Source organism: Sander lucioperca, chromosome 7, assembly GCF_008315115.2.
Source record: "Sander lucioperca isolate FBNREF2018 chromosome 7, SLUC_FBN_1.2, whole genome shotgun sequence".
In the NCBI taxonomy this organism is placed as follows: domain Eukaryota; kingdom Metazoa; phylum Chordata; class Actinopteri; order Perciformes; family Percidae; genus Sander; species Sander lucioperca.
Genome location: NC_050179.1, coordinates 12932365 through 12956374, shown reverse-complemented (window position 1 = coordinate 12956374; position 24010 = coordinate 12932365). Strand labels below are relative to the sequence as shown.

At 38.0% G+C, this 24010-nt stretch overlaps 1 protein-coding gene across 5 annotated transcripts in view; it reads right to left on the bottom strand.

The window, feature by feature from the left end:
- The window catches only part of chd2 (chromodomain helicase DNA binding protein 2), a 30612-nt gene extending 7024 nt beyond the window's left edge, over nt 1-23588 (bottom strand). Inside the window, exons 1-29 of one of the 5 annotated variants that reach the window (XM_036003293.1) lie at nt 20042-20346; nt 18603-18668; nt 18396-18462; nt 15570-15627; nt 12256-14159; nt 10724-10756; nt 8563-8797; nt 7821-7907; nt 7554-7615; nt 6991-7113; nt 6511-6690; nt 5764-5903; nt 5447-5672; nt 5257-5357; nt 5123-5164; nt 4788-4966; nt 4546-4670; nt 4210-4426; nt 4023-4112; nt 3708-3898; nt 3423-3611; nt 3162-3324; nt 2844-2996; nt 2189-2260; nt 959-1108; nt 708-856; nt 528-624; nt 344-436; nt 51-224 (exon numbers count right to left, since the gene is read on the bottom strand). In XM_036003293.1, coding sequence (XP_035859186.1) covers nt 51-224; nt 344-436; nt 528-624; nt 708-856; nt 959-1108; nt 2189-2260; nt 2844-2996; nt 3162-3324; nt 3423-3611; nt 3708-3898; nt 4023-4112; nt 4210-4426; nt 4546-4670; nt 4788-4966; nt 5123-5164; nt 5257-5357; nt 5447-5672; nt 5764-5903; nt 6511-6690; nt 6991-7113; nt 7554-7615; nt 7821-7907 — 3003 coding nt within the window. In that variant the 5' untranslated portion in view covers nt 8563-8797; nt 10724-10756; nt 12256-14159; ... (2 more) ...; nt 18603-18668; nt 20042-20346. Of the gene's footprint in view, nt 1-50; nt 225-343; nt 437-527; nt 625-707; nt 857-958; nt 1109-2188; nt 2261-2843; nt 2997-3161; nt 3325-3422; nt 3612-3707; nt 3899-4022; nt 4113-4209; nt 4427-4545; nt 4671-4787; nt 4967-5122; nt 5165-5256; nt 5358-5446; nt 5673-5763; nt 5904-6510; nt 6691-6990; nt 7114-7553; nt 7616-7820; nt 7908-8562; nt 8798-10723; nt 10757-12255; nt 14160-15569; nt 15628-18395; nt 18463-18602; nt 18669-20041; nt 20347-23549 lie in introns of those variants that run through there. The other 4 variants (XM_036003292.1, XM_031283298.2, XM_031283299.2 and 1 more) reach the window with 4 other exon arrangements.
- Between the last annotated feature and the right edge of the window lie 422 nt (nt 23589-24010).

The window sequence follows — 24010 nt, the reverse complement described above, 5'->3', positions numbered from 1 at the left end:
TTTAACACTTTGTCTTTCTCAAATAAATCTGTTAGAAAATCTCCTCTTACCCTCTTGTTAGAGCTCCTGCTTCTGGGCAGCATGAAGATGTCTTCCATCTCCCGCTGCTTCTCCTCCTCCTCTATTTTGCGTCGCTGCTCTTCAGGGATGATATCATCCCATTCCCGTATGGACTTGTCTGCAAACTCTGGCGTGCTCTCTTCCATGCTGGAGAAATTGGCCACCTGCAGCAACATGAGGAGAAAGAAGGAAACTATTTAGAAGTTGAAAGAGAGGGATGCTTGACATTGACATGATTTCAGATCAGGATCTTTAAAAACTTTACAATAATAGTAACCGGTACCTTAAACTGAGATAGAAGTTCATCCGTAGCACTTGAGCCCTGGTCACTTTCTCTTGTTTCAGCCAGCCTCAAGATCTCATCAATATCCATCTCCTACAGAAAGAAATACATTCTGGTTTGATTTTACAAATATGTAAAACAAGTATTTTGAATGCACAAAAGATAATTAGTCATAATACAGTACCTGTGGTTCAGACTCCTCTCCTTCTGCCTCTTTGAAAAGCTCCTCTGCACCAAACTTGAGGATAGCAGTCAGTTCTTCTTTATTGAACGGGTTTGAACTGTAGCAAAAAAAGCAGCAAAGTTAAACACACAGAGAACTTCAGTATCTTAAAATTAAACAAGATGATTTCTGACATCTTACTTTGTGTTTCCCGAGTTGCTGTCCAGTACAGTTCGACCAGTGGTGTCCATTCTCTGAATGACAAGATGGTCCAAAACCATCTTCTTCTTTGCCCTCTCAATGATGTCCTCCTCAACTGTCCCTTTGGTGACCAGTCGATAAATATTCACCTATGAAAGGAAAGCATAGATGTAATTTTCTTACTACACAATAATCTTTTCAATTCTAGAGCATATGTACAATGAAAGCCATCAATTTGAGCCATGGATTACCTGTTTCTTCTGGCCGATCCTGTGAGCCCTGGCTTGTGCTTGCAGATCGTTTTGAGGGTTCCAGTCAGAGTCAAAGATGACTACGGTGTCTGCTGAGGCCAAGTTTATCCCTAAACCTCCAGCTCTGGTGGACAACAGGAAGCAGAAGTCCTGGAAAACAGATGGCACTGTTAATACAGATCTCATTGGTTAATACACCTCAACACACACCATCAAATGTAGTCCTACCTCTGACTTTCTTTCAAGTATTAATGTACATTTGATTCTTTTTACACCATTTATCAAATGTATCCTTAATGTGCTACTGCTCTCAAATAAAGTAGTCCAAAAACAAGCAGTGCAATGTCGTTTATTTATAATTAGATAATTAGGGCTGTCGTGTTTACTACATTACTGCAGTGACGCAGTCACATCAGGCCCACTGCAGAGTCAAGCTTGTCCCCGCAAGCGGCTTATTGTCAATAAACAGTGTTCAGTTGCCAGTCTGTCTGTTTTTCAATAACAAATGGGCAATGACATGCCTGCCGAATGCATGTGAGCGAAGTGGAGGGTCCTGAATTTCCACTACTCCCCAAGGAGCGTTACATTCCCCCCGCTACGTTGTATTTATCAGATGAAGGGGGCCGGCCTCCTTCACTTAATGCCACCAGTGCCCGGAGCCCCTCGTTCAAAAGTTAGCCAGACGCCGGCATTGCTCCGGTAACTGGCGGCATGGAGGGCAGTCGCCTTCATCTGAATGTACAACGTGAGTCTGGGCCGGGCATGCTTAGAACTCACAGTGTGAGCAATACCGGAGCGGGATGGAGTGGGAGATAAGGCGACGCTTCAACTTTTTAAAACATCTGCTCTGTTCTCCATCCGATATCTTCCCGCTCGTGCTCCGCTCACATGCTCTGATGCAGACCAATATTCCGGCAAAGGCAGCATATTTATGACAACACTGGAATAAAGAAACATTTGGACTATATATATATATGATATAAAGAATAGACTACTACAGGAATAAATGCATTCAAAAAGTTTATTTAGGAACTATTTTATAACAGCTATGATTAAAATTATTTTTGAATGGTGTTAACTGCAACAGTTTGATGATTTCACAAATTTGTGTGGTACAAAAGAAAGTCCATCCTGACAGCCTTGGTCATGATTCCAATAAAATAGGACTGTTTTTTGTGATATGCTAATATTACAACTCAGTGAGCAACATTAAATTATTAGTACACATACCTCTGAGCCTTCTGCATTAAAGTGGTCAAGTGCTTGCTTTCGGATTTCTCCTTTTATGGAACCGTCCAGCCGCTGAAGAGGAGAGGCAAACACAGAGAAATTACTCTTTGAAGATTTCCCGGGCAGCTATCTGCTATAACCTTGGCATCACTTTGCTTGACATGCCATTGTACCCAGCATATATGCTCAGACTGACACAACAGTCTACAACCGAGACCAAGTCAGCAAAAACAACCTGAGTCGAGTGACTTGCAGCAGTTTGTGTGGTCTTCGGCAGAAAATAACTTGATATAAATAACCACATGATCTCTCAGCCTGGTGGAGTATGTGCGCAACAACACTGACATCTGAGCCTCATCCGAGTCGAACCTACTCAACACAACCACCCCAAAAGCCTATCATTGTAGACACAGTTTCTGGAAATACTGGTGGTGCAGCTGGTTACACTTTTTACAAGTTGTTAGAGGAACCCGATGGACAGGGTGACAGCACTATATGCATGATTTTATGGTAATATTTCTGCAAATAATTAAAAAAAAGGTATTCAAAGCACATTGCCCAGTTTTTATGTTCCAACAAATACTTTCTTTTAGCAGAAAACAAAGCTTTTCAAAAAAATGTATAGTATAGAAATGTAGCCCTGTGCTAATCTTACCTGGAATGTGTAGCGCTTCTTGGCGAGGTATTCAGCCAGAATGTCCAACATCCTGACCATCTGGGAGAAGATCAGGACTCGGTTGCCTCTTTCTCGGAGTCTGGTCAGCAGCTTGTCCAGCAGCACCAGCTTCCCGCTGCCCCTCACTAGACTCTGAAATGGTTCAAAATTAGGCTGTCAGGAAAAATGAAGTAGCCCTGAGCCTTCTTTTGGTCTGTCGTGTTTTCATCTTTCCTATGTCACAACTAGTTTCCTTTGCAGAGCAGAGACATCCTAAGGTGTTGGTGGGAGCTAAAGGGGGCTCCTAAGGAGACATACCTGCAGGTGTTCCTGTTGTGTTTCAGTTTCTGGATCCTCAGGCTGTTTAATGAGGAAACTGTGGTTGCAGCACTTTTTAAGCTCCATAACTATGTTCAGGAAGCCAGAGGAGCTGCCTCGGGTGCCTTTGAAAAGAGCTCTGTAATTCCTCGTTAAAATCCACCTGGAAATATTGAGGAACAAATTCAATTAATGGGGAGGAGAAATGCAGCTACTGTACAAGAGGTTTGCGAAGACGGAGGTCGTAAAAAATCATCATACTTGTAGAATTGTTTCTGCTGTGCCGTCATGTCTACCCGGAGGATCTGTTCCACCTTGGCAGGGAGAGATTTTTCCACATCTTTCTTGACACGTCGCAGAAGGAAGGGCTCGAGGACTTTGTGAAGACTATGATAACCGTTATCCGTTCCTTTCCCGTGTTCATCCTCAAAATCCTCCCATGAAGCAAACCTGTTGTGCACGACAGAGATAACAAACGTCACCCATCCCTGGCTGGAATTCAAACTGATGGCGTTTTTCCTGCTTTACTTCTAAACCAGGACGTACTTGTCAGGCATGAGGAAGTGCAACAGTGACCAGAGCTCTTTGAGGGAGTTCTGCAGCGGAGTGCCAGTAATGAGGAGCCTGTGGTTGGACCTGAACTCCATTAATGTTTTGTACAGCAGGGAGTCATCATTCTTCAGCCTGTGAGCTTCATCCACACCCAGAAATGCCCAGTTGATGTTCCCAAGCACCCCCTGGAGACAAATTTGAAGTCCTTGTAAACCACAGTGATCGGCTCTCTTTATGAACAGACATACTGCATAATAAAAAAAAAAAATGTAAACACAGTCCTAAAGAAATACGGATCACTGCACCTACCTTGTCTTTAAGTAGAATTTCATAAGTGGTTAATAGTGCATTGAAACGTATTCTTTTCGTTTGATGGTTCACCCACTCGTAGTCACGGATCTACATAAAACAGCAGGAGCAACAACGTAAGTTCATGTAACCAACTCTGGAGAGACCAGCAGACAGTAAGAGAAAACCCCTGCAGGATTCAAAGTACCGATTTCCTGCTCATGACGTCCCCGAGGTAGACCACCACGTTCATGTCCGGGGCCCAGGTTTCAAACTCCCTCTGCCAGGAGGTGAGTGTGGACAGAGGCACCACCACTATAAAGGGCCCATACAGCTGATGTTGGTGAAACATGTACGACAGGAAGGAGATGGTCTGGATGGTCTTTCCAAGCCCCATCTCATCAGCCAGGATAACACTATTACACCTGAGCACGAAGAATAAGAAAAAAGCATGGTTTTTAAAAAAAAAAAAAAAAAAGCCCACTTATTTTTCAAATTAGGGAATCAAAACTAACACAAATTATTATATCTATTTACACAGTACCTGCACCAGGAGTGAGCCAACCAGTTCAACCCATCCAGCTGATAATCTCTCAGCTGAAGGATGTCATCTCCAATATATGACGGCTGTTTCTTCAGAGGAACAAACCTTGGTCTTTGCTTTAACACCTGAAACAATAGTTAGAAACAAATGTCTTTAATTAGGGTGAGACAAATATAATGATATCAAAGGGAAGCGATTAAAAAAAATAAAAACTAAACCATTTTGGGTCATTTGACTCTTACCTTACAGTCTTTAGAGGGGACGGTTTTACTGGAGTTTCGGTTGATGAAGCTGTCGATGCAGTGCTGAAACTTCTTTCCAATCAAAGCTCCATCTTCCCAGCTGCACTCTGAATAGGGCAATCCCATCCACTTGCACAAATACTCTGGCTCATTGGAGGAGGGCATCTTGTGACTATGAGCTGTTTAAAGAGCAGTCAAATGATTAGAAAAAGACAATTGTGTCAATGAGTAAAAGCACTTGATAGTTGACAGAAATGTATAGCGGAGGAGACCTTTAAAAAAAGGCAGCTCACAGAATGTAACCGTGATGGTGAAAAACTAGAAAAGGGACTTACAGGGGAATTCAGCAGTTCCTGGTGTCTTCCCTGTTTTTGTTGCTGTAAATAATAGAATTATTTTTAGTACAACAAAAAAGACAATCTGGAGCACTACCAGACAAAAGCAAACACATCTGATAATGAATTCTTACCGATAATCCGCTCAATAATCTGAAACTGCTTGTTTAAGTCAGATATGAGCTCCTGTTGGCAGTTATGAAATTCTACATCCTCAGGGGACGCCCTCTTCAACCTATGAACAGCGACAGAATAAACTGTGAAAATTCTCGAAAAATGAGCAAGAAAAAAAAAAAAAGCTAATGTAAAGACAAAGATTTTCACCATGAACTGAGCTCATCGTGCTTCTTTTTGTAGTTGTCCAGTTTCTTTAGTCCCTTGACCTTTTGCTGAATCAGAGAGTCCATACTCTCCCATGTGTTGTGGATGTAGGACCAGCCTTTCCACTTGATCAGATAGTGAGTCTCCCCTTCATCATTCTCGGGGTCAAAGCCTTCATTCGGGTCCCCATTTTCCTGCACAGCATACCCAGTGGTGGAAGCCCCAGTGGCTAGAAGAGCAAAAAAAACAAAAACACTTACATTTTGCAACATGTATACAGTATTTTAATGAGAAAGTGAATTAAAGTGAAAATGCTTCACCTCCTTTTTTGCCTGTCCTGGTGTCCATAACCTTCTCAATGGTCTCACTGTCATCATCCTGCTGCTCCTCGCCTGCGTCCCCCGTCATTTCAATCAGGTCATCAGAGTCCGTTTCAAAGTCATGTTGGTCCTCTTTATAACTGTAACACAACAGAACAGGGGATAAGGGTGAAGTTGAGTCTGGATTCCTGAAAACTAGTCTCGATTTGCCAGACTTTCCTCCACAGCGCTGCAGAGGGTCTGGCTAGTCCACACAGCATTCTGAGATGGAAAAAAAACGTGCTCTGGTTTATTGGCATTTCTTTAAACCAATCACAACCGTCATGGGTGGCACTAAGCACAGAGCCACGGCACCGTCGCAAAATAGCCTCAGGAAGGAACTTGTTTTGGTGAAACGTGTACGTTCAAAAGTTGTTTTAGTCGTGCAAGAGAAAACTCAGATTGGACAGATAGTCTAGCTAGCTGTCTCGAATTACCCTGCAGATATGATGAACCATAGTCTTCATAAATTGACCAGAGTTTGAAATTCCAACACAAAGAAAGCGGAAGGAAACGGACATCCGGCCGAAAAGAGTGTCATCCGGCAGAACTTCCGTCGGCAACGGAGCAACCCCGGAAGTGGAACATCGTGGATGTAGAAAACTAAACTAAATGTCCCTGTCTAACAGCTCAATTCATCAGAACACTTGCACTAACAATATCTTAAAATCTCTGAGAAGATAAAACACTTTGGGTTCAGAAATGCACCTTTTGACTTTTGTTGCACCCCTTTTTCGAGTCTGTCTCTTTGGAGTGTCTTCGTCGTCGTCGTCATCATCATCGTCGTCGTCATCGTCGTCATCTTCTTCAGCAGATGAGTCCTGAGTCCTAGACTTCCTGCCTTTTTGAGACAGCTGTTTTTTGGCTGTTGATGATTTGGTCTGAGGTCTGTAAAACACAGTTAAGAGAGATATTAGGCACCAACATCCTGGATCATCATCACAGGGATTTTGGTCTCTTTTGGCCAACTGACAAACTGCAGCCACATTTATTTACAATTTGAAAAATATTTGTCTCATGTTTTATGATTTGATTACATTTTAGATGTATTTTAGACAACATCAGGCTGAGGCATTCAGGTGTATACTTCACAAAGGGCAGGGGGGGGAGACTGCTCACACAATATGGAATGATTTGGAGATGACGGGTGGGTAGCTGTCTGATGGCCAGGCTTCGCTACACTCTTACCTTCTAGCAGGAAGTCGTCTGGATCTAACTTTTTTCTCTTCCTGCTCACTGTCTGTACTGTTGGAAGCCTCCTCCTCCTCCTCCTCCTCTTCATCATTTGAGTCATCATCTTTCCAGATATTTCTTACAACAAAGAAATGCCACAAGTTCACCCTCAAGGCCAATCACTGCTATAACCAAATTTTAATTTCATAAAATACTGGCCTTAGGGTGTTCACCAAAACACAATTTGATCAGGGACTAGCTGCTGATCTGACCAATCAAATTCGATGTAAATGTAGAACATGACCTGGCTGACTGAAACTAACTGAGCCCATTTGGAACAAACAGATACCCATTTACAAACAAGCTTAAAATGATTAGGATCACAATACCAACACAGACTGACGACAAAAACAGATATGGATTGTGCAAAACTACTGTATGGATCGAGTGTTGCTAACAAAAGAGTTCAGTATGAGTGTCTCAACATGGCAGAATTAAAAGAATATGGTGCTGTCCTATTAAATAAATGAAATAATAATAAAATATTAAAACAAATCCCCAAAGATGATCACACTTACTCTTTCTTCTTAGCTCGGGATGTTTTTCTTTTGGGACTTTCACTCTCAGAGTCACTGCTACCCTGTAAATACAGTCAGCACAGCAGATGCACATTTCCATAAGAGCTTCAGTAACAGCACTTCTGTAAAATGTCCACTAGGTGGCACAAATGGCTTGTTGATGCCAATAGAAATATTTGTGCAGAGGCAGGTCATGATGCTTATTAGTATAATTTATCTTCTATCGTTTCATTGTCCGTCTTCAAGCTTTTGTTCACATCTGCTTACCCCCGCTCCAATGTTTAAACGAGCCGGCTCCTGTCTACTGCGATTTGACCTCCTGACCCCATACACATCTGGATGTTCGTCCCACATCTGTAAACAGAGACCGACTGCTATCAGAGAGCCGCTGACTTTCTCTATCACAATACAAATATAATATGTCCCAATTCCATTCCGCATTCTATTTTGTAAGTATATGCTATCGGGCTGCAAATAATTATATTGTTTTCATTATCTTATTCATTATATGCAACGTGTGTGCTGATGATGGTCAATCAAAACTGCATGCGTTTTGATTAAAATGTAATTTTTTTTCCTGTAGCTATTACCACCACCTGCTACCTAATAGCGGAGTGGTACTTCATCTCCCTTTGTGCAGTGCATTATGGGACAATAGTGTACATCAACAGCACATTTAAAAGTCAAGCATTTTTTGTAGTATGCATACTTACTATTTTGAGTATACTTTTTGTCACCTTTTTATTGTGAACACTAGATACTCAAAACCTGCTTAGGATGTAGTATGGAACTGGGACACTAGTGTACCATAGATACAAAGACAATATGGCTAAAGTGAAACTTAGCCTGCAACTACTGTCCTACACGTCAAACCTTCATAAATCGCATTAAGAGCCTGATTACACAAAGTTAAGTCTCCACTATTAGAGGACAGGAACCTTAATCTGCTTCTAAAACAGTAAGTTGCCACAGAAGACTTAAGACCTCTCTAGAGTTCAGTGACGTTTACCTTCTTCACATCAGCCAGACGCTCCTTCTTTTTAACTGGTTTGTCTTTCACTTCGGCTGTGGTTTGCTGTGATTTGGACCCTGCAGAGCCGCTCTCCGACTCTGAGTGACTCTCTGACTCTGAGGAGCTGTTTGACTCAGAATTGTGGGATCTCCTCTGCTCACTGCCATGCTCGCTCTCTGACTGACTCCCCGACTCTGACGCAGATCTGTTGGATTCCTCTGAGGCTGAATTGCTACAGGAACAAGAACATGTTCATTCTTTTGATTCGTCAGTGCAAATGTTGAGCTCTGTTTTACATAATTCTGTACACCCAACAACACAACATGACAAAATGTGAGTAGAGTTGTGGAAACTTAAAAATGTCTTGAAATTCAAACTCAAAGTGCACACACTCTCACTACGACATGGAGAAACTACAAGAGCTTGATGGCATGAGTAAATTGGGACTGTCAGCCGAGAGGAAACAGAAACCTAATTACATCATGCAGCATGTTCCTAGGTCAGTCTTATAATAACTCATAACTCATTCCCTCTAAGCCACACAAATCCTCTTAGTCATTTAGACAATTGTAAGACGTGCTTTCATCACTAAAACTTGTTACGAATCTTTCCTCTCTGCTAATCTGCAATTACTTGTGACATATACGCATAGCAGTCAAATAATCAAGTGGAGAAAAAAAAAGTATGAACACAGTGAACACTAACTAGCCCAATTCATATTCTCAATAAATTTGATTTAACCATTTAGCTTATGACTCCTTAAATTGAAGCAATGTCTACCTGTGACCTCACATCACAGGTTATGGCTTTAGTTGGCAATGAGTTGTGAGCCAATTTAGCAAAATTGTGATTTTTGTTCTTCCCAGATAGTTTCATTTGAAGGATTTTAAAGGCCTGAAGAGATGAAGTTATTCAGTTTCAAAAGAAAAATGACAAAAATTGTATGTAAAAGAAGTTTCTTTAAAAAATAAAATCTTAAATGACTCCTTAGATTTATCTTGGGTCACCTTTAGAGGTCGAAACCCTCTAGTTGATAACCACTTTCACATGTAATTTATTCAGGAAAAGAAAAACTGCAAACAAGGAGCATTAAATGGTTTTGGGACCTTTGAAAACAAGATGATATACTACATGTCACAGGGGTATATCCTAATGCAACTAAGTTACATTTTGATACAAAAGTATCTTTTTTTGTTGTTGCACTATTTCAATAGACCTTAGCTGATATTTGGAGATGACAATACATTAATATGATGGTGATCTCTCCTGTCCGTTTCCCTACATGCAGTACCTCATGTGGGCACGTGGGGGCGCTGCACTCACAGTATAAATCTGTAGGAATCATTGCCCTACATGGATCGCTTTGGACAGACATGCGTTTGTGTCTTAAAAGTTTAAAATTAGTATACAGGCTTAAATCGTTATTTCATGTATTGGGTAGGTGTTTTGAAAAAACAAAGGATTTATATTTGCCCTACTCTTTAAAGAAAGACCACATCTGCATTCTGACATTTATAAAACTATGGGAATAATACTGAAGAGGAACATGAAGTAAATTGTTGTAACTAAATGATTACAATCCAACTAGTGTTAAGGTAAATAGGATTACATTTCACAGCCTGCAACATGAGCAGGTCGGGTAGCCTCAATGACCGAACTCGGAAGTGCATGGCTCCTTCCGCTTTAAGTAAGGTCAAAAGTGGGAGGGACATGGACATAATCTCGAATTATTATTGGCTGGCGTGTTGCTAGGTGGAGGTCTAGCCTATAACAGAGCAGTGTGCAGGCTTTCTAATTTATGAACTCTTCCTGTTCCTCCTCCATGTAGTTCTGAGCTCAGTTTTAATAGATAAGTGAGCAAGCTGGGCACACAAAGCAAGGGCCATTTTGTGACTCAGGAAAGCATTTATATAGTACTTGAGTAAGATATAATTTTACATTAAGTCACCAGATTTTCTGCTGCTCTTTCTGCTGCTGTACATGCCCACAGTGCTCATCTATCGGTATGAAAAAGTTAGCCTGTCATCAGTAGCAGAAGACATATTTCACACACAGCTGAAAATACTAAAATGGCTGCCACAAGATCACACAGAGAAACTACAATTGTGATGTAACCTGCTGCAGTGTACAGTCAGTAAAAGGCTGTGAGGGTGATTACCTGCATTTAGTATCCAAACTTCTGTGTCTTTATCTAAAAACACAACAGTCTATTGTGATCAGGCTGCATTATTCAATATAACACTAAAAACTTATGTTGGGCCATAGCATTTATGAACTAAATACAAACATCTTTTAGAACAAAAGGGCTAGTCACTTGTGCTGTTTCTGAATTCCTGCATTGTTCTGACACCATGCAAATGCACCTGATATTAGTTTTAAAAAACATCTTTATTGATAAAAAATAAAGTAGTGTTTCCACTTGTTTTTATATTTGAAGATTCAGATACCTGAGGACGATAGATACACACTTGCAAGTATTTACCATCTTTCTAAAAAAAGAACAGCAGACAATATTGTAAAAGAAATGTAATGTTGAAGTGTCAACCATTCTGGCTGTATGCCTTTAAATATAATCTACCTGACAAGTAATACAGATAAAGCCAGATTTAAAAAGCATTCACAAACATCAAACATGTTCAAGACAGATGCTTCAACTAACACCATCAATATCCATTAGGTTAATAATACAAAAAGTGCCTTCTAAACTTATCTGATACTTAAAAACTGATAGCGGATGTGTAGGAAAGAGGCCATCAATGGATAAAATATCTTGCTTGACAAGTGAAAGCAATCATTCAATAATTCTAATAATAATAAACAATCATTGTGTGTAAAGAAAAACGTGCAAAATTGAAACTGTCCCATTGCAAAAAAAACAACCACAAAACAAAAGTAAAAACGACATTCACCTGAAAACAAAGACTTGGAGGTTAAAAGGGTATGTTATGTAAGCATGTGAACACTGACATAGCGTCATAAAACACTAAGTAGTAGTAGTTTTGAGTTTAGCTATTCATCTAAAGCAAACAAAATGATTTATAAGGCATTCAAATATCTGGGATGAAGAACTTGAATAAGCAAACTTGGATTTCCTAAAACTTAATAACTTGGTCAAAACTTTAAATACAGGTCCAGATAAAAGCTTACAGATTGATATAAACATTTATATTGAAGCCACATGCAACCTGATTTAAGGTCAAAGAACTAATGATAAAGTATGTTATAAGAAATCTAAGACTGAATATACTAATGACCATAAGCAACACCAAAGCAATACAATGTTTCTGAAATAATAATAAAAACAAGCAACAACGTTGATAAAATGGTGCAATGCAGTACCAACTAACGTTAGTTAGACAAGGTCATTACATTATAGCGATAGAACATGAAATATTTGTGACAAATTAGCAACATAATACAGGACAAATGAGTTTTGTTGTGGTCTTAACACATACATCTTGAGGGCAATGATGTCTGAACACAGGCCTGAAACCTCAGTTTTGAGTGAAAGAAATGGTAGGAAAATCAGGGTGTGGCTATTAAACAATAGCAAGGTCATTCATGACAATAGTGCACTTCTTCAAAACCACGTCGCAAATGTATACACAGGTGATCAACCATGCTTGACAAGGTAAACAATCACACCAGATATGAAAAAGGTTAAAAAAAAAAGAAGTATAAGGATCATACCTTGATGCGTTGCTTTGAGTCGATCCTTCATCCTCTTGTTTTTTAGTTTTATTCTTCATCATGATAGTATCCTGAAAATCTGTAATAGGATGGTCTTTTGTCCTGGTATTTACTGTCAAAAAGTTAGAGGAAGCATGAACTATCATACAAGTCCCACAAGATTGCCTTTGCTCAGGTGGCAGTTAAAATCCAGGAGGTGCGACACGAGTTAAGAAAAAAGGCATTAAATCGAAGGATGAGTATCATTATTTACATCGCTGATTTAAAATATAGCTAAGAAAAATGACAGGTGCTGCTACAATACGTGTAATATCCAACGTACGTCGTTTAATATAGTCCACGGATCAAGCCGCATGCAATTAATTCCAACTGCGTCATCGCATGAAGGGTTAGAAAAATAAGATTTAAGGATGAGAAAATGAGTAAATTATGCACTATACAATGTAAACAGACCAATTCAATGTGAAGAAATGTGGTAACCTATAAAAGAACTATTAGATTCACGTTCGATCTATCACAGGCTTCTATCCGACTCGAATAAAAAATAAACTGTAAAAATAATAACGTGACAATAAATTACAAAAAAGAGCCTCGTTTCGAAAACATTTTAGGCCTTTAAAGTCTTCATCTGCTGTCAGACTGTCAGAGCGACAGAGGCGAGCAGCACACTAAAAATGGAGGCGCGCCATGGCTGCCAGAGACCAGTATGGAAAACAACGACAAGCACTCCCTCAGCTCAGACGGCTCGTACAACTCGAAAAATCAGCCCAAAAACCTTGCAAAACGCCTAAATTCTTATCAAAACACCTATCGTAGGATCACAGCACTTAAATTTTAATCAAAATCAAGCGGTCGCGGTCGAAAAACGGGCAAAAGAAACGGTCTGACGAAAGCCCATGGCACCCTTCCCAAGGCTCAGCCGCCATCTAGAGCTCCTTCCTAGCTCTGAAAGCTTTGCCTTTGATTGACGTTATTTCCATTTACCCCACACTCAGGTGATGTTTAAGTCCCACCCCTTTTATTATGTTTGAAATTTGCTTTTATATAAACTTACATTTATTTGCAGCCCCAGACTTGAAGTTGAGACCTTTACTCCCCACTTCAAAAAAGGTAAGAATACCAAGGCTTTATAAAAGTATATTTGTTCTGTTGCACCAATTGCATCACTTCCTGCTCAGACAGGAAGGACGACAACCAGGAGCCATTTTAGAAAGTCTTTGGAAACCATTTTTGTTAAGACCAAAATCTTAACTACTTGCAATGTACCTTACAAAAATTTGTGTATTCAACAGTTTTAATTTATTAATGTATTACCCCTTTTCCTTTATCTCACCAATCCAGTGATCATATTCTTTGTAGAACACCCGAAAAAGAGCATTACATCAGGAGATTCATCAAACTAGTACGAAGTTTACCGTAAACTATGCTAGCTTATAAATTATGTGGTCAAACCTTGACGTGTAGTGACACAAAGTCAGTGCTAACCAAATTAATTTGTTGTACGGATTAGCTGAAATATTTAAAACCAACAGCCGAGCTAATGGACTTCAACATTATCAAAATAATACGCCAAATATCCTCTTGTAATTTTCTGGTAAATAGCTAAAGAAACAAAGCCAGGAAAAATACGAGATACACTTTATTTAAAAAAAAACAACATTCGAATATCAAATGTACAAAGGCTGATTTTTGTTTCCAAAAACAGTGTACTTTTTCAAGTCCGCTGTACAGCCAGCAACGGTGTTCCAGCGTCCACTTTGTCGTAAAAAACAAAAATCCATCGTCAAAGTACAGTCAGAAAAAAAGTTTCATCTTGTCAAAATGTGGCTAACCGCCAAACCACTTTGCCATCTTCACGTTAAACAACGCTGTCTCCACTTCAGCAATATCCAGTTGAATGGCGTCTTGATAGGATAAAAAAAGAAGGAAAAGTTGTAAGCCCATAGTGTAACTGAAATGAGTAATGATTCACTGTCCAGCAGTTAAGGAAGGCATGCTAAACGAGACTAAAATTAAGATAGTTTAGTAACATACATGGATGGCTAGCTTTCAGTTGCGTTAGCTAGCATTGCGGAAGTGCGTGTTATTCTAAAATATAAGTTTGTGCAAGTACACAGTTGTTACTTTTATTTTTTAAACAAAATTGCTATTCTCATATTGTAATTAAAAGTCATATCGAAAGAATGCTAACTACAGATTGGGGGGGGGGGTGTTCATAATTCATCGACATCACTGTTCAAGGATCAAAGCTGTTGAAATACTACAGCCAAATTCCAATAAATTCAATACAACATTTTTTGCATCACATAAAAAGATTTGGGCAGAATCTCACACATAAGAATTCTTGGTACCAAGTTATACAGTATGAAGTGCAACAAGCTATACTGATAATGTAAGACCTATTAAATTGTTCTTAGGCTCTGAATTGATATATTGTTTGGTACATTTGAAGTAATCAGCATAATGAAGTCTGAGTTAAGTAAATGCTACAATAATTTGCAAATACATTTATCAACTGACCACCAGGGTATGATGATTCTAGAGTTAGCCTGTTTCACAACATGTTTTGCGTGATCTTAGCAGTGATGTTCAAACAAATTACGATCAACAAAACACTGGCATGTGAGCGAACAATGCGGTATGCAAATTAAGATCCATTGCCTAAACTGACAAAATGTTTACCCAAGTCATCAAAGCCAATACACGATCAACCAACAGATGGAGAACATAAGAGCATCCAATAACTATTAAAGCAACCCTTTCAACAATCGCAATTTTAAAGAAATGTCCCTAGTAGCTGAGTCAGAAGTGTTGAAATATGAAAAATGAAGTTGCGACATTGTATCGGCCATGTTTTATCACGTTTTCAACTTTAGGCGATAAACCAATACAGATTTAAGCAAAAGCTGAGAATATACAAACTCTTTGAGTAATGGGTTAGCATCGCAGCCAATGTCCACATAAAGCCACAGTAAAAACTAGCTTTTACTATTAATCAATAATAAGAGTAGCCACCTCATGAAAATTGTTACACATGTATTACGATAATGTTACATTTACAAACACATCCCTTGTTTATGCACTCTACCTGCTAACACCTAGGTCTTTTGCTAGCCTTTAGAACTAAAAGTGAATGGCAGCAATACACTCAAGATAAATGTAGGGTATGCTTTCAATAGGAGTGTGTTATCCTCAACCTATCTTAATAGGATATAGGTAACCTAATCCTTAGAAAGTCAAATTTACTATCCATTATATTAATAAGCTCAGTAAGCCATGTGGATAAATACTCATGTCAAACATGGAAAACTTACAGAGCTGTCTTCTTTTTCTTCAAAATTCGAAAATCTTCACACCGGCCTCATTCCTCCACTGTGGAAAAGATGACAAACAATGAATGATACATTATATTTGTATCCCCTATCAGCATCACATTCACACAGATATAGTAAATAAGTGGACCTGGCATTTGGATCTTATGATTTTAAACATTAATTGCAATTGACTAAAGATTGCATATGCATTTTCCAGCATACAATCATTTGACTTTGAAGAAAATACACAATTCTCTCCAACCTTAACTGTAATAACTACTATTTATTAATAGCTGATGTTCTATACGAAAAATATTTGTGCTGGGATTTCATTTCCAGGCAAGCTACTGTTTTGTAACAGAAAAAGCTATGCCTGTAGTACATAGTCAGTAAAGAACCCTGCATTGTCAACTAAGGCATGTGCAGATGTGAACCAAACACATCACTGAGTCTGTTGACAGTTCTTGTCCTGTGTGGTGCATTTATGTGCTCCTGGGAAACTTGTGTATCTCAGAGTTTCAATTGACTGCAACATTTTTTATTTTAAGCAATCCATATTGCTAACTGTATGGCTTTGATTTGATGTTCTTTAGGGGGTGATTTCTAGCTTTAGGGTTTTTGTCATAAGGACTCCTGACAGTTTATACAGCTATTTGTTACACTTGGGAAAAATACAAAAAAAACATTTGTGTGGACAGCCAAAAAAATTTGCTTTTCTAGGCTCAGAGCGGCTTGCTGTCATTATTTAGCTAAGCAATGTCCATGGAAAATATTTAATAAATTACAATTATTGTTTCAGAGATTCCTTATCAATGCATCCCTTATCACAAGAAATTGTTTTATGTTGCAAGTTAAGATTTTTCTTTCGGTTTTAAAATGTGCCTTTTCCTAATATTCAGATACAAAAGTTTCTGCAATGCCATTCTTTTGGCAAAAAACATCATCACAGCTGCTAATAATGGCAGCATTAGGCTGAAATTTTGAGGTTGTCAAAGATTTTTTTTCCAGGTGTCACAAACCAAAAGTACTGGCATGAGAAAATGATGAACAACGCAGATCAAATGCACCTTATGGCACCTAATATTAAACTTATGTTGAGCAAATAGCTATTAATGAAATTAACTGTATGATGTCCTCTACAGGTCATAATTAAATTGCAATTCTAGAGTGAAACTGTATACCCAAATTAGCCAATAGTTCTTTTACAATTACCCTTGCAAAATGCCACCAGTTTGGCAACTAACACGTTATCAAAACTGGAAATGTAATCAAATTTGGGATGTTGTACAGGTTGTCAAACTACTAACAGATATGGCAGTATGAGTGATGTTAGCATTATTCTCCCGAGCTGATTTGTACTAGGAGTCTGCATGGCCAGTATCTTCACACTGCGGAAATTGAAGCGTGATCGGATCTTTTGGGATCATCAATCCACCAAACTCACTTGTTGCCTTGGAGCTAAGGCTACACGATAATAGCCAAAATGATGATCACGATTATTGTGATCACTTTTATTTATTACGATTAATTAATTTTAAGGACCCATATCTTTGACCAAATGGAATGCAATTGCATTTGTTATTTCAGTCTGTCTTATGGAGCAGGATGGATATAGTGACCCACTGTACAGCAATGCTGTTATTAAGGGCTGAGTTGATGTTGGACAAGGATCGGGATTCAGTGAGGCAACAGTAGCAAGGCTATTCTTCTTGGCCTTCATGCATTTATTGTACTGCAGTTTGTAGTGTTTTGTAGTCATTCAAGAAAAAGTTTCACAGGTAGCCACTACAGGGTGCGTGCACAGCGACATTACAGCTCACCAAAAGTGACGCTAGCCCATCTCTATCGCCCCCTGGTGGGTGACGGGTAGTTTTTATATTTAGCGGCGTTTTCTATTAGCGAAGCACGCATTTTAAACGTCAATATCGAAGTCAATCCTATTCATTTAATGACGGGTAATGTTGATTGACGATTAACATTAGAGTCACAGTTAGTGTTTTAAAATGTCTCTTAAATATGACCGAGTGCAATGTGATGATTGACGGTTGTCAAGTTTTTTTATTACATGGGACATGTTTAGACAAAAATGAATAACGATTTTAAATGCTTCAAGGGGTTAGTGAGCTAGTCAGAAGACAGTCATGAACATATTACAAACCTGAATGTTATTTTTAAATATGAATATATAAATAATAAAAAATATTTTTTTAAATAACGGAACGTTTATTAAAATCCAATACATAAAAGGAATCATTCTTTAAATGTTTATTTGTTAACTCTAAAAACTATTTCAACACTTTGAATATTCAAAAAAGCTTGCGAAAGAGGCTAACATCAAACTTCTGGGCGCATCCTATGATTTTAATTACGTTTCAGCAGTATGCTTAACTGTCAAACTCTATTTTAATATGTCAAAACCATTTAAAGTTAAAGTACTCTACAATGTATGAGCTGAATTTACATACTTATTTTAAAAAAACAAAAACATGAAATGTCTCTCCTAGAGTCAGGTGTTTGATCACGTACTCATTTTTAATTGATATGTACATCCTTGCCACATTATACACTAGGGGGCAGAACTGTCCTACCTTCAAACACGACTGTCATTAGGCCACTTTCAGTCAAAATGAACAGCTATAATGCATAGAAACTACATTAGACATAACTTCAAGCGGTATTTCCTAATAATGACATACACACAGAAGTGAAAGAATACACTGTTCACTCTGCCGTTTATTTGGTCAGTAAAAAAAACTGTTCAATGCAGAAATACTATGCAAGGAATTTTCTGCACACATGTAATCTACTTTAAAAAGTGATACTTACAAATCTCTGTTGCAGTGCAATCTCCGAAACCTTCAATTTGCGACTCCATGGTGGCTAAATGTCAACCCTTTAAAATAGAAAAATAAAGGTTCAGAAAGAAAATGTGACAACAGCACACCCTACTGGCTACATGTATGTAGCAGTAAAGACAATGAAGCTAGTTCGTCTGCAAACACTTAAAGCCTTGACTGGTTAAAAGAAACATACCATTTAGCTTGGGTCAGATGATCTTGTTTCTTCTTTAACGCAATTTGTAAAACATCAAGGGAATTCCTGCAAAATACAAAACAAGAATATGATCATTTTTGTAGTCACAATTAACAAAACTGCAATTTATGTTGGCATACAAACTGGAAATGAATAGGCTATTTGTTTTAAGATTGTTTTAAAGATTATTTGAGAATGTTTCACAGCTCATTAACAGCTCATTAACATTAAGAAAATCGTCAATAAGTGGTAGCATATTTAGTCGAGAAAATGTTTCATCTTTGTGTCTTGGTGGCTCAACATGGAACTAAATGAGTCTTCAACAGTAACATCCTATTCAGAATAGCTTTGAGAAGACATTTTGTTACGTGCAGGGTGGTACTAATCCTTTGGATTTAACAATATAGCTTAAGATATAACTATTATAAAATATTGCAATCTGTTTTATTATGTGTAGTACTTGCATTCATGTGTGAATACATCCACAACCTTGTCCATAATAATGTGATATTAAGATGAATTTATTTCTTTAATTTTAATACAGTATTTTGAGTTTTCTCAAATTCAATTACTAATAGTGAGGCTTTCTAACAAAACATGTCTTCACAGGTCTTGCAGGTGTAATGTAAATGGAAAACTAAATTAATATACATATAAGTTAATTCTCCATTCAGTGCCTGAAAGGGTTAAAAGCCAACACCCTATTTTGTATTTCGAAGTCAAAGCTTTTATTACCTATTTTTTGGCAAACAAATAAAGTATAGTTTATGTGTAGTGTCTACAATGAAAGAATTGCAGTCAATATTCATATTTTGAGCATTTAGACAATTGTTACAATTTATTTAAACTATTTTTAATTAATTAGTATTAAGCATCTAACACTTACATATTGTTAGTAACTACATCTGTACACTATGTGGTAAGATAATGTGAAAGATTATCGATTTTTAAATATTCTTTTGATTTACAATTCGATGAAAAACCTCAAAAAACTAATATACTGAAAAGAAACAAAAAATGCTTCAGCTTGTTGTGTTGATGCCAATCATTCTTAATACAACATTTAAAAGACGAAATATCTGCTTATACTTGATGTTTTTGTCGAGTAAATTCATACAAGGGCATTTGCCCTTTCAAGGACAAAGCAATTTTTAAATGCGTAGGATGAAATAACTCCAAACAAGTCGAGGACAAATGTGCTTGTCTAAATATTAACTTAGTTAACACGAAGCAGAGCTACCAAACATGCAAATTCCATCAACTAAAACACAATTAAAAGACATTTTACACTTTCTACATCGTTTTCAGTATTCTTCGCTGACAACACATCATGGCCATTTTTACAACACTGCGTATTACTGTCGTTGGATCCACCATATTGCCATACACCCGATTCGTATTTTTCAGCTACAAATATAAGATTACTCGTAGGTTCTTACCCATTTCCCAGCCCGTGTCTATCCGCCGTCATCTACCCCTTTCTGTGTCGCATTTTTGGGCGATTTTCGTCGTTTTGGTGGGTCTTTCGGCCGCATCGTTCCGCCCTTCCTCTTCTCCGTTGTCGACGCCTTGCTTCTCTGTTGTGTGTGTTCTCTCTGCCTCCGCCTGAGCTGATATCCTTCAGCGGCTCTGCCCACTTTCCTCTCAACGTAAGCCAAACTCCACTTCCTCTCCGCTCCAGCCCCATCTAGCTAGCTCTAACCCGCCGAAACTCTTCCTGTCTTAGCACAAACCTATAGCAATACATTTGAAACGTTTTCTTAAACACCAAAGGTGGCGTAACAAAACTATTTGAACGTTGTTTTTAGTCATGAAGGAATGGCTACACTTTATACGCAGCAAACCAATCAAATCAAGCTAAATTGGACGTTAATTTACGTCATTTATTGTAAACAACTATTTTGTGTGACCTACTGTTATGATTAAAGAAAAACATTAATTCTTTTTAACAGTGCTATATTTATGTCATACTAAATGATAGTACTGTAAATATGGATATATGTGAACATGTTTGCTAAGGGGTAGAAAAACACATTTTGCTCTTGGCACTTGTTCAGTGTGCCTGTTTTCAGACTTTCCTCTCATCAGCAATATAGGAACACTTACCTCAAAATATAGATATATTTGATGTGTAGTAACCTGTTTATACAGTCTATGGTAGTAACCTCTGTCTTGCTTCAGAAACACAAGCCTTCTTTAAACATTGGAGAAAATAGTATGTTTCATGTGCAGAGCTGTCAATAAATGATCAATAACATGCTTAAGCCTACAACATAGTTCAGACATCAGGCTCAGTTCCTGATAGTGATAGTATGATTGTCACAATTTCACAGTAATGAGGGTGTGATTGAGGCCATGCACTACTCCATTTTTGGAGTAAGATATGCCATGCACAGGATGGATTTTTTGTTTTTAATCTTTGTATATTACATACATATACGAACAATTATTCTGAAAGTCAGACTGGAAAGCTGCTTTATCAAGGCTTCTCTGAATAAGGATACTAATGACTGAACGTGAATGCCTGCCCTGTAACAAAATCAATTAGATTGAACATATTTATTTTAACTGTAAAAAGTTTGAACAAAGTTTAATGGGGACAACCAAATTTAGCAAACTTTGGCTGTTCAGTCAGTGCAGCCTTTCTTGGACAGTCTATGGAGTCTGTGGTATGCACTCCACCCCCATCACTGACCAATGAGATGTTTGACACTACAGCGCATGCTCTCTGCAGTGGAAGATTTCTTTAAAAAGATCCTTAGCCTAGCAACAGTAGTGCCCTGCAAGTGCGTTACAAATCCGGATGTTACAAGTGAACACAGCCTTGACTGACTGGTTAGATTGGTTTCAACAGGGAACTGCTTACCAACCAAATCTATTGAGATCCCAAAATGACCTATGTCTTTTATCTTTATATTTGTAAGTCACCTGAATGTTCTAAAATTGTGCTTTTTTAGCGGTACTCTAATTGGCCCTGTTGTTGCAACACAAAGCTTATTGAATAATAACCCTCTCTTAAACAAATTTGGTTTCACTTAAAGCAGGTTGTTACTACTGGTGTAGTCTTGCATTTGCTGTGGAGATAGGTAAAAGGTGGGAATAAAAGAAAAAAAGTAAGCTAAATAAATGAGCCTGGATAGTTCATTCATTAACTGATCTGGATAGTTCAGGTTTTTTTCCTGCTGTATTTGATACAATGTTATTTTAGGACTTTACTGTAGTCACTGTAAACAAAATGTCATTAATGTAACATACAGGTTGCCATTTTATATAGGCTAGTAGAGACTTCAGTTAGTAGTCAGCAGGGAAAGCTGTTATTATATAGGCCCTTAACTGTATATTTACCATTGTATGATACCACTTACAATGACACATAGGCACACTCTGGACTCACACTAACCGGCAGCAAAGATCAGCATTTAACATGAAACATTTCTTTGTCAGAATGGGAAGGTGGAAATGCAGCAATTTGTTTTGTAAAAAGAAAGGTATTCAACACTGTTGCAGAAGCTGTGCCCTAACAGACTTAAAGCACCAACAACAGGCAGGAATATTGCATTCATGAGTGTTGTATTTCAGGTAAAAGAATATACACCAAACGTCATGTTACATTGCAAATAACCTGTAACAGTTGACATAAGAACAATGGGATGTGTTCCATTGTTTGCTTGTCAATTAGCAAGACAAATTATTCTGTATAGGTACTGGTGTAGTCATGTTTAACAAACAGCAGAGATTAATGGTAAATGTCAAGGGAGTTTCAAGGGACAAGAGTAGTTTAGCACAAGTTTGAAAATCGACGTGACTAAAGTTCATGACTGTGTTGTAGACTAAACTTGTTTTTTTCTTCAAGTATGTGCTTAATAGCAGCTAAACTGAAAGTGAAGCATGAAAAAACTATACTGTGGTATAAGCCAAGTTTCAAACAATGTAGTCTCGCTTTGCCAAACCCTCCTCTACAAACAATGTAACCTGATCACTCTGGTCACATAATGGCTGCTTCTCTGTGCAAAGTTCAGGCCGTCCTCTCAGAATGTGACAACCCCCTTTAGCTTAGGATTTGTATCTTCCCTTGTGGGGAAAAGGAAAGAATCTCCTCAATAAGTAATACAACTCAAGATAGAGATATATATATATATATATATATATATATATATATAGATATAGATATAGATATAGATAGATATATATATATATATATAGATATAGATATAGATATAGATATATATATATAGATATAGATAGATATAGATATATATATATATATATATATATATATATATATATAGATATATATATATATATATATATATAAATAAATCAAGATATAAATAAATCAAGATATAGCTAATGCACAGGCACTTTATGGTTCTGTGTGCATGTTTGTGGACAGTATTCCTCACTTCCTCTCCTGCTCCAGATTGGCCTACTCAAACCAGCCAGTGCTGAATATGACCTGGGTATTGAAGGAAAATGCAAGCTGCCGTTGTTATTTTGTGCTGCCATCTGGTGGGCTTTGATCAGATAGCTCTCATACAGTAGTTGGTGTACAGAAAACGACAAGACGTCAAAACAGACAAAACTAAACAGAATGTCTTTTTTACGTGTCTTCTCTGCCATCAGAGGGATTCTGTGTAGTAGTACATTAAGTGTTGTTCTACCTTTTAAATAGGACTATGCAGATTGTAATTCCATGTCTAGTTGAAATATAAATGGAGATAGGCTAAAGCATAATTGTGTCTTTGTTTGTCTGAGTGAGTGTGGCAAAGACAAAGATTGAATTTGTGTTTGCATTATGCCTATAGATTTGCTGAATGATTATCACAGTGACTGATCAATTGACTGCTTATCACTGACCCGGGAGTCTGCCGCCCTTGTAAAATTGTTTGGCCCACTGGTGAACGGAGAAATGCTGCGTTCAGATGCTGTCGGAAATTTGTGACTTACCAGTCAACCCCAAATGTGCAGCGATGTGGTAAAAGATGACTGACCTGCGACTCCCAAATCTTTAGGATCAAATCTGGCAAGGCTCACTGTGTCAAAAAGAGTAAAGGTTATTTATTTAGAAAGTATGTAGAATAAATAATTATCACTATATTAATGTTTTGTCATAGGCATCCAATAACCTGCAAAACTGTTGGCTGGTGTCTCTTCAGCAAAAGGAACAATGCAGCGATAGGCAAGAGATCCAAATATAAGAATCACTATAAACAGAGCCATGATGACAGCAAGGTCCTCTGTGTAGTTTCTCGTAATGTGGGGCCATAAGACCTGATAAAGGGGTTTACATGTTGCTATTTCACACAAACACAGACAGTATGTGTTCTTTCTTTTTTAACTGTTATACATTTGACTATTTTTTGACAATTTAGGTATCATTAAAGGTTATCCTTTATCTGGACAACTGT